The 12,190-nt window shown below is 36.8% G+C and overlaps 1 protein-coding gene across 1 annotated transcript in view; it reads right to left on the reverse strand.

The window, feature by feature from the left end:
* The window catches only part of tweek (transmembrane protein KIAA1109 homolog tweek), an 806,203-nt gene that overhangs the window by 150,116 nt on the left and 643,897 nt on the right, over positions 1 to 12,190 (reverse strand). Inside the window, 1 exon segment of the mRNA XM_090388226.1 lies at positions 4,605 to 4,695. Within this exon segment, the coding sequence (XP_090244352.1) occupies positions 4,605 to 4,695 (91 nt within the window).

Genomic DNA, 12,190 nt, shown 5'->3' on the forward strand with positions numbered 1-12,190 from the left:
ATACATTAGAAGTAGCAGAAATGCCCTATTTTCAGGGTTAGAAAAATAAGAGCACTTTAAATGTAGGCATTAGAATTAGTAGAGGCATATGATGCAAGAAAGCATCAGCCAAAAAAAAAAAAAAAATCCATTTTATCCAGCCAAACACTCCAAAAGTTTGTCTAGTTCTGCCTTGAACTAATTTAAGCTGTCAACTTCCACAACGACAGATGAAAGTTTCTTCCAGCAATCAACAACCCACTGGCTAAAGACAATTTCCACACATCTATTCTACAACTGTCTTTCCTCAATTTGAATTTATGTCCCCTTAGGTGCATAATCTGAACAAGAGGAAGATTTCCATCAGCATTGAGCTTGCTCAAACCATTTAAGGCCTTATACACCTCAATTAGATCACCTCGCAGATGCCTAGTCTCCAGACACTGTAATTTGCAAAACTTTTAAGCCTTTCTTCGTAAGAGCAACCCTCTCTGTTCCACTCGCCAATCTCGTTGCCGTTCTCCGTACTCGTTCCAGCAGCTCTACATCTTTCCTAAAATGAGGCCTCCAGATCAGACTCAATGTGTGGCCTCACCATTGCCTTATACAATGAGATAATCACCTTCCTTATCCCTGCTATCAAAATTCCTGTATATCATTGACAAGACCCCATGAGCTACTCTTGCAGCCAATCTGAACTGCTCATAAACTTCATATCTGACTGCACAATTACCCCAGCGGAGATGGGAGAAATCCCAGGTGCCGTCTGACACGAACATACCTTATGCACAATTACCCCAAGGTCTTTTTCATTCTCCACTACCAGGAATGTAGTATTACACAGTTTGTACGTTACTCTGGGGTTACTGCTACTCACATGCAGTACTTTGCATTTGTCAATGTTAAACTTCAGTTGCCACCTCTCAGCCCAAATTTTCGAGATCCCGTTGCGGTAGCATACTGTCATTAACAACCCTACCAACCTTCGTATCGTCTGCAAACTTAGACATTAAGCCTGATATACCTTCATCAATATCATTGATAAATACAGAAAACAACAATGGGTCCAACACTAAATCTAGGACTCCACTAATAACATTAGTACATGAAGCGTGTCCATTGATTACCACTCTGCCTTCTCTCACTGAACCAACCCTTTATCCATTGTACCAGCTTGCCCTTAATGTCATATTGCTTCAATTGTACAGTAGTCTACTATGTGCAACAGCATCAAAAGTTTACCTGAAAGCTAAGTACATGACACCAAAATTATTTTTTGCATCCAGTTCAATAAAATTGGTCAGACAAGACTTGCCCTTAACAAACCCATGCTATGTCTGAACTATAACTACAGTCTTGTCTAGATGATCGTGCAGTGCTTCTTTAACCAGTGACTCCATTATTTTCCCCAGAACAGAAGTTAAACTAAGAGGTCTGTTATTACTCCTGTCACTTTTTGATCTCCCTTTGTGAACTGAGGATACATTTGCACATCTCCAATCCATGGGTACCTCTCCTCTGAGTCCAAGGTAGCTCTCATAATTAAGGCTAAGGGTTTGCTTACTTCCTTTGCTGCCTCCTTTAATATAACTGGATAGATCCCATCCACACAAGGTGCCATTCTTATGTTTGACTCCAACAATTTCTCCTCCACTTTGCTTTCAGTTATTACAAAATCATTTAGCTCCCTGTTAGAGTTTGATAAGCTTCTGGTCTCCACTTTCCTACAGAACTCCCCATGTGTGAATGTAAATGCAAAATACTCATTCAGTAAACTACCTGAGCATAATTATCAACAATCAACCCATCAATATCAAGTAGACCAATCTGATTCATCCTCTTCCTTCTAGAGCTTACATAAGTAAAGAACTCTTTGCTGTTTTTCTTTGCATCCTTTGCCAAAGATTTCTCATAATCTGCCTTTGCTTGCTGAACCTCCTTTGTGACTTGATTACAGACTAGCTCATAGCTACTCTAGACTTCTGTTTCTTCTGATAATTTATATGCATCCCATGCATTTTTCTTCTCTGCCACAAGTCTTGTCTAACATCTATTTAGGCCTAAACCTCGAACAGTATTTCTTAGTTGGTATGAAATGACTACTAGCTTCCAAAATTACTTCCTTGAATGTTTCCCATTTAGAATTTGCTATTGGTAACATCTTCAGTTGGTCCCATTGTATAGAATTTAAAAATTGTCTGAGACCACTCTACGAAAGCAAAAACCCTTCCCGTTACTCCTGTTGGTAGTTACATCTTTGAGTAAATCCTACATCAGTACAGAATGTTCACAGTCACCCTAGCTATTAGCTCAACTAAAAGTTAACCCTAGCTGTTAGCTCAACTAAAAGTTAACATTCATGGACTGGATATTAACTCAACTAACAGTTAACATTCATGGACTAGTTTCACTAAAGAAACCACTTTATCTGTAGATAAAGTGGTTTCTTTATCTACAGATTTTTAATGCATGAATAATCACTGCTGATAATCAGATCATGATTATTACTTACTCTGGTCGAATATGCTGCTGTAGAAAACAATCATCCCATAAATCCACAAAAGTCCTGCTAGCGTGTGAGTGACCAACCCACAAGTTCCGGTTTATATCTAGGAAGATAATATCTCTCATTATAATGATTTACTGGCGGACCCACTATTTCTCTGTAGTTGTTCATTGTACTTATCAGTCATTTGGCCTATAACACAATCCCATTCTCAACTTTGCTTTCCTAGTGTTTATGTCACACCAGATTGACTCAACATTGCATTGTTCACCCATGTCAATTGGATGCACTTCCTTAGATTTTAGACTTTCCTAAATATAGCTAAGAAAAAACTGATATGAAACATGTTTCCTATCAGTTTTTTCCTTAGCTACATTTAGACACTATCCAGTTTCTTATCAGCAAATAATACTTCATAGAATACACAAAATGTAAACTTGAAATGAATGAAACCCTAGCTATTAAGCTCAACTAACAGTTAACATTCATGGACTAGTTTCACTACCAGAGGAATGGAATTTATATCCAGTTATTCATAAAGTTCCAGCCATTACTACGAGAGTGAGCAGTCTTGCACCTGAATTTCCAAGTGAAATCTTTCATCTTTTCTTTAAAACCTTTTTTCTTTTCTAAATATTCTACATTGTGTTTCATCTCCTGCATTATTAGTTTTTATAAGGAAAAAAGGAAGATTATACTATTCTCTCTCTCTTCCAATTTCACCTTCAGTCCTCAAAATATTTGTGGTTCTCAAGTTAACTCCTATCTGAAGTGATACAATGGTATACCCAATGGGTATAAATTTCCCATGAAGCACTTCTCATTGCCCAATTTAAAGAAAGTCTTTTCCAACAGGCAATTATCTCACCTCTCTAGCCTCTTCAGCTGGAGGTTCTTCGGTGTTTATGGTGTACACGAGATTGAAGTTTAAGTAATTCAATTTCTCATTCTTGTGGTTTCAACCTGTGTATTTGGGAATATTTTATGAGTCCTATTTCATGTTTGGGATGAAGGTCAGTCCTCCCCCTTCCCCCAATTTACATTTCTTTTAGGCAATATGATATTTTATTTCAGTAGTTATAATAATTATGGTCTATACGATTCACATTTTCTTTGATAAGAAAATGCAAATTGCTCATGTAATTCAAGCTGGTTTCTTTTGAAATATTAAACTGTGCATCTATTTATTCTATGTATCCGACAGGTAAAATTAGGATCATTTGGTTATCTATAGTTTCAAGTTCCATTAATATGTTTTGGAGAAATAAGGTAAATGCCTTTCTGTTGTTTAACACATGCATTTGGTTCAGTTTTCTTATCCGGCAGGTCTTGGAATGGAAGCTTTTGTGCAGTTCAATGGATGAACTTAAAGAACTTGATAAAGAAAAAAAGAATGCAATATTGTTGCTGGTTTCATGTGTTTATCACCAGTGTAATATCCATCACCTATTTGTCAATTCTATAAAAAGCAAAGGGGAATATAAATTATTATACATGCTAAAATAATCCATATTTTGTTTAGATATTGGATTTAGATAAGAATACATTGAACAATTTAAAAACTGTGCAAATGAAAGGAGCAAATTATGCAAGCACTGCAAAATATAAAAACAATTCTAAAATAACTTCTTTCAAATTCAATGCAGCATAGTGTTAGTGTTATTAATGTTTACCTTGAAACTTTCTCATATGCAAGGTGATTTGATTGAGGTGTATAAGGCCTTGAACAGGTTGAGCAAACTCAATACTGATGAGATTCTTCCTCTTGCTCAGATTAAGAACCTGAAGGGGGCATAGATTCAAACTGAGGTAAGACAGTTGTAGAATAGATGTGTGGAAATTTGCCTTTAGCCAGCAGGTAGCTGATTGCTGGAACAGACTTCCAACTCTTGTTGTGGAAGTTGATAGCTTAAATAAATTTAAGACTGAGCTGGATAAGCATTTGGAGTAAATAGATGAGTGAAATGAGTGGTTTTTTTTTTTTTTTTTTGGCTGATGCTGCATAGGCTTGTTTTCTTGCATCATATGCCTTTGCTAATGCTAATATTACTTCAATGGCAGAAATGACACACCATACTGATAAAATTATTTTATATAATAAAAAAAGGCAAATACAAACCTGATAATGTAGGACCTTTCGTTAACTGAATAGGAATAGGTTCTAGAGCTTGTTCTAAGAAGTCCAAGATGTGTGGAGTAACCATTGCTTCCTAGATAATAAATATTTTATCATAAATTTCCTATGAACACACATTTTGTACAGATATAATACTATGGAGTAATATGGTCCAAGGTGCTGATGCACCTTAAAATCAACAACTGTAAATCTTAATACATAAAAACTATAAACAGTTAGTAATATAATTTCAAACCTAAAAATGATGACGATAATAATTAACTCTTTATTAATATTAATGAAGATAAAATGCTGCAAGGAAATCATTTCAGTGCCATACCATAAGGAAGTGGTCTAATAAGAGGGTACAGTAATACTTTCATCTGAGTTTACCATGTTTCTAACCCACATGTGACCATACATAGCCATTAGAGGCTGCCTTGTCAAGAATTGTCACCAGAGAAAACAAATAGAATATATCAGAGGTCAGAGTGTAATATTGTAAATCACACCACTGGGATTTCCCCAGTAAGTCTTATGACCAGTCCACCTCTGGTAGTCAGCCCAGAGTATAAACAGAAAATTTATTTTCTTATTTTTGTTTAAAATCATCTTATAATAAAAAAAACAAAAAAAAGGAAAAAAAAAAAAAAAAAGAAAAATCACCTTGTTGTCTGTTATCAAAGTGTCACAATGTTCCTTAAAATTACATATGCTTTCTAGTTTTTCAAAACTAGGTATCAAGCTGTTGAACCAGTTAATACCTATTTTGATTAAAAGATCCTGCAAATATTCTTAATTAAAGTATAAGTAACTCTAGTTTGTTGCATCTAAGAAAGAAAATAAATCTTCATCATCATCCAAATCTGCTATACCTAGTGGATTTAACATCTATCACTAAGATGGCAAAAATAAGTCCCTATGGACTATCAGCCTTCCATTCACTTTTTTCCACCATGCCATCCTATTTCCAGTTAGATTTTGAGCCCTAACCAGAGTAAGCCATCTTTCTTCTAATGCTTGTTCAACATCATTGATCCATCTTTCTCATAGTCTGTCTCTGGGCCTATTACTATTATTTTTGCTTCCACCATCTATTTAGCTAATCATCCTTCTACTAGCTACTAGGCTTTACATATAAACTAAAAAATATTGTTCAAGGTTCAGGCCCCAATGGATGTCAGATGAACTAATGAGACATATGGCAGAGAAGAAAAATGCATGGGATACATATAAATTAACATGTGACACAGAAGCCTATGATAGATATAAGTTGATCTGTAACCAAATTACAAAGGAGGCTAGGAAGGCGAAGGCAGATTACAAGAAATCTTTAGCAAGGGATGCAAAGAAAAACAGCAAGGCGTTCTTTACTTATGTAAACTCTAGAAGGAAGGGGATGAATCAAATTGGTCCACTTGATATCGATCGTTCAACTGTTCATGATCCTGCTCAGGTAGCTAACAAACTAAATCAATATTTTGCATCTACATTCACACATGAGGAGTTATTCAGGAAAGGGAATGCCATAAATGAAGTAAATACTGGCAGTTAGCTAGATGATCCTGTAGTAATTGAGAGTAAAGTGGAGGAGAAATTTTTGAAGATAAATACAAGAAAGGCACCTGGGGTGGATGCGATCTATCCAGTTATATTAAAGGAGGCAGCAAAGGAAGTAAGCAAACCCTTACCCATAATTATGAGAGCTTCCTTGGACTCAGGGGAAGTACCCATGGACTGGAGATGTGCAAATATAACCCCAATTCACAAAGGATGATCAAAGGCTGACACAAGCAATTATAGATCTGTGAGTTTAACTTCTGTTCCAGGAAAATTAATGGAAGCACTGGTTAAAGAAGCACTGCAGGATCATCTTGACAAGAATTCAGTTATAGCTAAGACACAGCATGGTTTTGTCAAGGGAAGGTCTTGCCTGACCAATTTGATTGGATACTATGATGTAGTCACAAAAGAATTGGATGCAGGGAATAACTTTGATATTATATATTTGGATCTTACAAAGGCTTTTGATACTGTTGCACATGGAAGACTGCTGCACAAATTGGAGCAGTGTGACATTGGTGGCAAATTGTTGCTATGGATAAAGGGATGGTTGAGTGGCAGAAGACAGAGAGTGGTAATTAATGGACACTGCTCATCATGGACTAATGTTCTTAGTGGAGTCCCTCAGGGTTCAGTGTTGGGTCCATTGTTGTTTTCTGTATTTATAAATAATATTGATGATGGTATATCAAGCTTAATATCCAAGTTTGCAGACGATACAAAGGTTGGCAGGGTTGTTAAGGATGCTACTGACGCTATGCTGCTGCAATAGAATCTGGAAAGGTTGAGCAGATGGGCTGAGAGGTGGCAAATGAAGTTTAACATTGACAAATGTAAAGTACTACACATGGAAAACAGCAATCCCAGAGCAATGTATCAACTCTGTGGTACTACACTGATAGTGGTAGAGAATGAAAAGGACCTGGGGGTAATTGTGCAGGCAGATATAAAGTTCTCTGTGCAGTGCAGACGGGCTGCAAGAGTAGCTCATGGTGTCTTCTCAATGATATACAGGAATTTTTCTTGCAGGGATAGGGAGGTGATTATTCCTTTGTATAAGGCAATGGTCAGGCCACACCTTGAGTACTGTATACAGGTCTGGAGGCCTCATTTCAAGAAGAATGTAGGGCTGCTGGAACGAGTACAGAGAAAGGCAACAAGGTTAGTGAACAGAGCGAAGGGTTGCTCTTACGAAGAAAGGCTTAAGTTTTGCAAATTACAGTGTCTGGAGACCAGGCACCAGCGAGGTGATCTGATAGAGGTGTACAAAGCCTTGAATGGTTTGAGCATGCTCAATGCTGAGGGGATACTGCCTCTTGCTCAGAATAATCACCTGAGAGGGCATAAATTCAAATTGAAGAAAGACAGATGTAGGATAGATGTGCAGAAATTTGCCTTTAGCCAGCGGGTAGTTGGTTGGTGGAACAGACTTCCATCCTTTGTTGTGGAAGTTGATAGCCTAAATAAATTTAAGGCTCAGTAGGCTCATCATATGTCTCTACTAACGTAGAGACATATGATGAGCTATCACAATCCAATCACTTACTTAATGGAGGCTTGAAGTAGTGAAACTGCTGTTTAGTGTCCAGAGAAAAGTTTCAAAAACAACCATCATGCAGTATTAGTGATGTTTTTTGAAGTTATAATAGGCATCATGGCAAATACAGTATTCCTGAAATTTAAAGGGTACAGCACTAAAATGCATTTTGCAGATTTGCCACTCGACTGAACTTATTATTACTCTCTAAGAAGTATCCAGACCAGTTAATGTACAATCTCGCTACCTCTACTCTGCCAGTTAACGACTGGATGGAGTCTGAGTAGTCTGTATATGGGAGATGTTGTTGAGACCACGTTACATAAGGGAACTGGATATATTCTTGCTGTATTAGACTAAGGCGCATTTAGGGCTAGAGCCTCAAGCTGCGAACAAATTTAGACTATGTATATAAAGTGCTTAGCATCATATTACACAGCCATTTCTGTATAAACAGAAAATTTTTTAAGGTGGCATCGTTTTAGGTTATATCTCATATTGTGAATACCTTCACAACGAGTTGCCATGATATTGCACTACTTCGAATAAGTAACGCTTCACCTAAGGAGAAGACTAGTGTTACTTATTCTCAGATAACCACCACCCAGACAGCACTGTTTCAGGGCTATTTGGCCCTTCGTCAGTGAGTGGGTAGGTACCCAAGTGATGCAATGATGGCAAAAACAGTTATGAAGTATAACTCCACAATATGAGAGATGCCTGATGGTGTATGATGTATTTAGACTAAGGCGCATTTAGGGCTAGAGCCTCAAGCTGCGAACAAATTTAGACTATGTATATAAAGTGCTTAGCATCATATTACACAGCCATTTCTGTATAAACAGAAAATTTTTTAAGGTGGCATCGTTTTAGGTTATATCTCATATTGTGAATACCTTCACAACGAGTTGCCATGATATTGCACTACTTCGAATAAGTAACGCTTCACCTAAGGAGAAGACTAGTGTTACTTATTCTCAGATAGGTACCACCACCCAGACAGCACTGTTTCAGGGCTATTTGGCCCTTCGTCAGTGAGTGGGTAGGTACCCAAGTGATGCAATGATGGCAAAAACAGTTATGAAGTATAACTCCACAATATGAGAGATGCCTGATGGTGTATGATGTATTTAGACTAAGGCGCATTTAGGGCTAGAGCCTCAAGCTGCGAACAAATTTAGACTATGTATATAAAGTGCTTAGCATCATATTACACAGCCATTTCTGTATAAACAGAAAATTTTTTAAGGTGGCATCGTTTTAGGTTATATCTCATATTGTGAATACCTTCACAACGAGTTGCCATGATATTGCACTACTTCGAATAAGTAACGCTTCACCTAAGGAGAAGACTAGTGTTACTTATTCTCAGATAGGTACCACCACCCAGACAGCACTGTTTCAGGGCTATTTGGCCCTTCGTCAGTGAGTGGGTAGGTACCCAAGTGATGCAATGATGGCAAAAACAGTTATGAAGTATAACTCCACAATATGAGAGATGCCTGATGGTGTATGATGTATTTAGACTAAGGCGCATTTAGGGCTAGAGCCTCAAGCTGCGAACAAATTTAGACTATGTATATAAAGTGCTTAGCATCATATTACACAGCCATTTCTGTATAAACAGAAAATTTTTTAAGGTGGCATCGTTTTAGGTTATATCTCATATTGTGAATACCTTCACAACGAGTTGCCATGATATTGCACTACTTCGAATAAGTAACGCTTCACCTAAGGAGAAGACTAGTGTTACTTATTCTCAGATAGGTACCACCACCCAGACAGCACTGTTTCAGGGCTATTTGGCCCTTCGTCAGTGAGTGGGTAGGTACCCAAGTGATGCAATGATGGCAAAAACAGTTATGAAGTATAACTCCACAATATGAGAGATGCCTGATGGTGTATGATGTATTTAGACTAAGGCGCATTTAGGGCTAGAGCCTCAAGCTGCGAACAAATTTAGACTATGTATATAAAGTGCTTAGCATCATATTACACAGCCATTTCTGTATAAACAGAAAATTTTTTAAGGTGGCATCGTTTTAGGTTATATCTCATATTGTGAATACCTTCACAACGAGTTGCCATGATATTGCACTACTTCGAATAAGTAACGCTTCACCTAAGGAGAAGACTAGTGTTACTTATTCTCAGATAGGTACCACCACCCAGACAGCACTGTTTCAGGGCTATTTGGCCCTTCGTCAGTGAGTGGGTAGGTACCCAAGTGATGCAATGATGGCAAAAACAGTTATGAAGTATAACTCCACAATATGAGAGATGCCTGATGGTGTATGATGTATTTAGACTAAGGCGCATTTAGGGCTAGAGCCTCAAGCTGCGAACAAATTTAGACTATGTATATAAAGTGCTTAGCATCATATTACACAGCCATTTCTGTATAAACAGAAAATTTTTTAAGGTGGCATCGTTTTAGGTTATATCTCATATTGTGAATACCTTCACAACGAGTTGCCATGATATTGCACTACTTCGAATAAGTAACGCTTCACCTAAGGAGAAGACTAGTGTTACTTATTCTCAGATAGGTACCACCACCCAGACAGCACTGTTTCAGGGCTATTTGGCCCTTCGTCAGTGAGTGGGTAGGTACCCAAGTGATGCAATGATGGCAAAAACAGTTATGAAGTATAACTCCACAATATGAGAGATGCCTGATGGTGTATGATGTATTTAGACTAAGGCGCATTTAGGGCTAGAGCCTCAAGCTGCGAACAAATTTAGACTATGTATATAAAGTGCTTAGCATCATATTACACAGCCATTTCTGTATAAACAGAAAATTTTTTAAGGTGGCATCGTTTTAGGTTATATCTCATATTGTGAATACCTTCACAACGAGTTGCCATGATATTGCACTATTTAAAAAAAAAAATTAAAAAAATTTTTTAAATTAAAAAAAAAAAAAAAAAAAATTTTCTGTTTATACAGAAATGGCTGTGTAATATGATGCTAAGCACTTTATATACATAGTCTAAATTTGTTCGCAGCTTGAGGCTCTAGCCCTAAATGCGCCTTAGTCTAAATACATCATACACCATCAGGCATCTCTCATATTGTGGAGTTATACTTCATAACTGTTTTTGCCATCATTGCATCACTTGGGTACCTACCCACTCACTGACGAAGGGCCAAATAGCCCTGAAACAGTGCTGTCTGGGTGGTGGTACCTATCTGAGAATAAGTAACACTAGTCTTCTCCTTAGGTGAAGCGTTACTTATTCGAAGTAGTGCAATATCATGGCAACTCGTTGTGAAGGTATTCACAATATGAGATATAACCTAAAACGATGCCACCTTAAAAAATTTTCTGTTTATACAGAAATGTCTGTGTAATATGATGCTAAGCACTTTATATACATATTCTTGCTGTATGTACCTATATCCAAAAATTTCATTAATTCATACATATTCCCATATACTCTTATTTTATCAACTGAATGCATCATGAACTGTCAAACTAATAGAACAAACAATTTTATTTCTATAAACAGATTTATAAGAATAATAATCTTGTTATTTGGTTTTCAGGAGCATTAGCAACTAAGGCCATATTGCTTCGGGGATATGTGGTTGTCATTCCCTGACCTTTCCGCATTCTCCTTATTTGGTGGTCGCGGGCTCGAGCCCCGGTCTAATCAAGAAGTGTGTACTACGCACTGCTGCTCCTGCCCACCTGACTATGGAGGCACCTAATAATCTTGTAACTTATCTCCAGAAAGATCTTAACCTCTCAAAACCTTTCTCACTCATTTCATAAAATGTACATCTTAGAAAATGTGCATTTTCAGAATACTGAAACTAAGACTGCATTTTACAAATGTGGTCTTAGTTCCAATCTTAATGCCATCCATTTCCATTGTAGTCTATGAAGCCCCACTTACTTTTTCTGACAGCTACTCATCTCAATTTCCCCTAATTATTCATGTTATGATTAATTTTTCTTCAAAGGCAGTATTTGTGTATATGTTCTCTGATATTCCTTGTCAGAAGTGCCCTAATTTGGAATCTCTTCTTTTGATCTTCTCTGGCTTAAAATCTCTTTAATTAAATTAAACTATTTAATTTAATTAAGGCCATAACACAGTACTAAGACAATTACAGTACAAACAGCTAGTAACAAAGATTTGTCAAGCCATCCTAAAATTTTATTAAAATCAGATGAACAGAAATCATAAATTGATAATTATTTTTATTATTTTTGTTGTCTGTTTGCCTGCATGTAATTTTGGACTCACAGTGGATGGATTTTCGTTAAATTTCATATGTAACTCACTTAAAGATTTCTCAAGTTGTCCCAAATTTCATTAAAATCAATCTAATGGAAGTTGAGCAATTATTATTTTTATTCATTTTTTTCATATATATATATATATATATCACAGTGACATATATTGAAGCTGAAGCACTGGATGATATGTTATCAAGCTTATCAAATTAATGGCATGCACTAATTGAAAGAATGAAT

The sequence above is a fragment of the Mastigoproctus giganteus genome, chromosome 2 (assembly GCF_048544385.1).
Source record: "Mastigoproctus giganteus isolate SK-2022 chromosome 2, ASM4854438v1, whole genome shotgun sequence".
In the NCBI taxonomy this organism is placed as follows: Eukaryota; Metazoa; Arthropoda; class Arachnida; order Uropygi; family Thelyphonidae; genus Mastigoproctus; species Mastigoproctus giganteus.